At 49.9% G+C, this 4,443-nt stretch overlaps 1 protein-coding gene across 1 annotated transcript; it reads left to right on the top strand.

Annotated features, from left to right (window-relative positions):
- Positions 1 to 403: 403 nt before the first annotated feature.
- Positions 404 to 2,764, top strand: LOC311206536 (lymphocyte antigen 6E-like; the record flags this gene model as incomplete). Its single annotated transcript, XM_084281909.1, has 3 exons — positions 404 to 455; positions 1,862 to 1,981; positions 2,607 to 2,764. The coding sequence occupies 3 exons, from the start codon at positions 404 to 406 to the stop codon at positions 2,762 to 2,764; spliced, it is 330 nt and encodes a 109-aa protein (XP_084138035.1).
- Between the last annotated feature and the right edge of the window lie 1,679 nt (positions 2,765 to 4,443).

Here is a 4,443-nt window from a genome sequence, read left to right as displayed (position 1 = left end):
TTTGTGCAACTTACTGCCATTTTGCTTTGAGTAGATGCCTTCACTGAATTATCTGGCCACAAACATGATGATCAGATTGGAACTAAACAGTACAAAAACCCCACTCAGACATCAGTAGCACTACTAGCCTGACCATGGAGACATCAAAGTATTAAAAGCAATAAATGGAATGAATTGCCTTAGTGCTTTCACTCGTCTCCGGCCCCATCTGACCAGCCTGAAGGCAATGCCGAGGTGAGAAAACAACCCACATGCATTCCTATCCTGTCAAATAACACATGATCCCTGCCCATTCTTTCAAAATTGCTGTCTTCATAATCACTCAGTCCAAACGCAGGGAAGATATATATCCTGTCCCCAGATGAGGGTGATTTTCCTGGGCTGCGGACACGGCTGGGAAACGATGAAGGCCTTGCTCCTCGCCCTGCTGGCTTTGGTCCTATGTGCAGAGCAAGGTAAGGCATTATGGCTCCTTCTAGACAAAGAATAATTGCGTGTTGGAAGGCCAAGAAGGCCTTGTAGCCAGGGAAAGAAGTGGTGGAAGGGGTTGCCTTAGTGCTTGATGAAGGACTTGGTGTTTCTCTTTGGGTTTCTCAGCCTGGCTGTGCCAAGGGTGTTTTTTTTTTCTGCAGGGGAAATTTCTCTATGAACTCGTGTACTACTGGACTAAAAAGAAAAAGAAAAAAAAAAAAAAAAAAAAAAAAGGAAGCAGTTGCCACTTTTAAGTCTTTGTTAAAAGATTTTCCTGTGGGTTTACTTGTTCAGATGATGTAAGACTGTGGTTATTTCTAAATCTTGATGAAGAAGTGCTGCAGCCCACTATCACAAAACACATCAACAGCTCCCGGCTCCTGCAGGTGGTGACACCGCTTTTAGCAGCAGCACGGGGACAGGGCCAGACCCACAGCATCTGCCCTTGTGCCCCGATGTTTGCCCATCTCAGAGACCCTACAGGGGTGATTTCAGAGGCTTTGGTGTCAAGATGGGGAGAAGTAGCTATATGGGGACAACAGCCTTATGCTGGGATATTGGGTGGAGAGGAACATTTGCATATTATTTGCATTACAGATTATAAAGTTTATTTCACAAAGAGATTGCAAAGGAAAAGTACATGGTCCTACAGCCTCCACAGACAAGTCACTTAAGCAGCCAAAGAGAATTAATGTTATCATCATTTTCTAGAGAGGAATTAGCTTTGCCAGCTCTTGGAGATTTGCCACATTATCTGGTGCGGAAAAATAATGTCTTGGAGTAGTTATTTCTGTCTCATTGTGGCCTAAGAATACTTTTCTGCCATTTTACATGGTTCACTTTCCATAATAGTGATCTTGACAAATTTCCTAGCATTAACAAGGCCCGAGGGACAGAGATTGTCTTCAGCCCCAAAACCAAGAGCACCTTAACTCAGGTTAGAAGACCTAGGCAGTAAAAATGAAGTGTTGGACTGCATGGGTCATAGGAGTGAATTCACACTGCTAAGAGTTAAATGCCAGTCTTCTCATCAGTGTTTTAACCCAGGTTTGGGGGCATTAAATCCCACTCAAAGATGCAGGTGTGGCAGACTGACTTCTTCAGGCCAAGGAGATCCCAATTAATGGGACTAACAACTGCCAGTGCTTACTGGCCAATTAGTCAGGAGTGTAATTTGTAGGGTCTCCAGCAGCTGGAAAGGGTGAACCCAAGCCTTGGGACATCCCTGTAGACTCCTACAGCAGATCCTGGCCTTCCTGCTCCCTGCATCACATCAAACCTGGTGCCCTGACCCTTGTGCATTCAAGGGTCAATGGAAAGAAATCTTTGCTGCTGGGAGTGGTGGTGGCATTTTGTCTTCATCTTCCATATCCCCTGTCTCCTCCTGCAGCAGATGCCCTGTACTGCTACACCTGCGAGTGGGAGCAAAGCAACTGGAGCTGTCTGAAGGCCCAGAAGTGCTCGGACACGGATGAGTACTGTGTGACAAATGTTGCCTCCGTAGGGATCGGTATGTGCTATGAGGGTGTCCTCTCACGGGGACACAGGAATGGGATGTGGGGTTTTGCCTGGGTTTTTATGGTTGCCCTCTGTGGATGGATGGGATGAGGAGTCACAGGGAAGTGCATGTGGGAGGTGGAGACCTGGCGAGCCCAACCTGGCAGTGCTGAAGTTTGCAGGGTTTGAAATCCTCCTCCCTGACACACGTTGGGATCTTCCTCTTTATTTTAAGCCTGCTTGGAAGCAGCAGGGGACACTGAGACATAAAGCAAGCAGTCTTCAGGGGGATGAATAAAGAAATTCAGACTTTAGTTAGACAGGGAGATGAAATGAAGCAGGTAACCAAGATGGATGAGGAGGTCTAGAGAGACGCAGAAGTGAATATAAGCTCTCTAAAAGAAGGGAATAGAGGCCTGGAAATGCGTTTTCAGCCCAGGCAAGAATATTGTTTCATGTGTGCCATGAGGCTAGTGCTGAATGCCCAGCAGAGATATTGAATGCCTTGTGTAGCTGGTCCCAGCTGTGCTGGGTGGGATGGGGATGGGTCTCACTGGCCTCATTCTCTTTGATCTCGAGGATAACTTGGGAAACCCTCATTGCTAACACCTCTCTCTCTCCTTTCTCCTTTGGGCCAGGCTTTTTGTCTCTGTGGAAGAGGATCACCAAGAAGTGCGCTGGGAGGTGCCCGTACCACAACTTCAGCCTGGGTCTGGCCACCTACACCTCGTATTGCTGCCAGACCTTCCTGTGCAACCTGAGTGCCTGCCCAGGGCCCAGGCTAGCTCGCCCATAAGATGCTGGGGGTCCTGTGTCAGTGTCCTTCTTCACTGGTGGTGGGGAGAAAGGGGCTCCTGATGGCCTGAAGAGCACGGTTGGATTCCCCCAAGAGGGTATGGCCACCAAGCACGCTGTAGAGTAGATAAAGCATTATGGTCACCACCTCCTGCCCTGTGTTGCCTCTCAACCTGTAGCTCCCTGCTTGCTTTTCGTGCCTGAGCTCTGTTGCCCTGGCAGCTCAGTGGAGAAGTGGCCAAGCTGTGTCCCCTGCAGCCAGCAGCAATGCTGCTCCTGCATGTGCTGAGCATCTCCTGCAGCCTCACTTTGTCTTGGGCACAGCTGGAAGATACACAGCAGGCAGCACCTTCCCAGCAAAGGGAGACCAAAACTGATGACCCCTCTGTGCCAACTCAAGGCAAATTGTGCAAACTCGCTGCTGGGGAAGGGAAGAACCTGCCCTGAGTGTAAAATCCTCACCTTGTCATGGGTTGCAGCCACAGCTTTCCTCCCTGGCACCCCTCTTCTTCTCCATACAGCCTCATGCTCTGTGTCCCCAGTGACAATCCCAGTGCCACCACCCCATTAGCACCTGGACACACCAGGCACACTGTTGGCTCTGCCTGTGGTGCCGTGTTTTTACCAGAATTATGCTTATCTTGACATATTCTCTGCAGTCTTCATCCCCATCTCCCCTTCCAGCAGCTGCCCTTAGTCCTCCCTTTTTTCATACTGCCTCACTCGCTTCTTGCTGCTCTTTGAGCCAAGTGACCCGACCCACCAGGACCTTCCTCTTGGCAACGTGTCCTCCTCCAAGTCATTCATTTACCCATCCCTCAGACATCCCCCAAAGCAACTGCAGGGTAATGAGAAGTATTTGGGTCGAGCTGGTGAGGAATAGTGGAGAGGGTTATAAAAGAAGAATACAGGTTTTTGAGAGGTCAAGCGTTTCCTGTAGATGTTTCCAGCAGATAATGGAGGGTAAAAGGATGCTGAAAAAAGGGGGGTGATGATGGGAGCTTAGGGTTCCTCATTGCCAGAGGTGCTGCTGAATGCCCTTCCCTCCTCCCATGCAGCACTTTTTGTAAAAAAATGTAAATACATCCACTCAGATGGGCCGAGAGGGCAGAGAAGCACTTCTCAGAGCTGAGGTTGTGGTTTGGATGGTGAACCCACGTACCAAGTCCCCTGGGCAAAACAGGGCACGGCTGCAGCCCAGGGCTTGGTTTCCAACCACCCCCTGAGCCTGCAAATCCTCAAGTGTTGCTCAGCCAGAGGATGACGCTTGGTGCGTGCAGCATTTCCAGCCCAGCCCTGGTAAACAAGGGGGACAAAAGGGGCTTTGAGCCGTGCCGAGCGCGGCTCCCTTGGGCTGGTGCCCGTGGCTGCTCCGGATGAATGTCTCCTCCTGACGTGCCGCATAACGGGAGCCTTCAGAGATGAGTGCCCTCTTTTATTAATCGACTTCTGCTTTCCTTTGCCCCCTCCTTCTCACAGCTACGCCGTGCTGCGAGGGCAGATCTCCGCGCCGAAGAAGCTGTGCTGGCGATGCACCTCCCTTTACCTCTTCATTAGACCGTGATCTTTTTTTCGTGTGGTGTAGGAATTTGCATTTTTCTCCCCGAAGCACTCAGAGCCCCCTCCCATCCCTCAGTCCGAGTTCTCAAAAGCTCTAATTTACTCCACACACGATATCTT

Source organism: Netta rufina (genome assembly GCF_964035555.1).
Source record: "Netta rufina genome assembly, chromosome: 2".
Classification (NCBI taxonomy): Eukaryota; Metazoa; Chordata; class Aves; order Anseriformes; family Anatidae; genus Netta; species Netta rufina.
The sequence above is the reverse complement of the archived record's forward strand: the minus strand, read 5'-3'. Positions and strand labels throughout refer to the sequence as shown.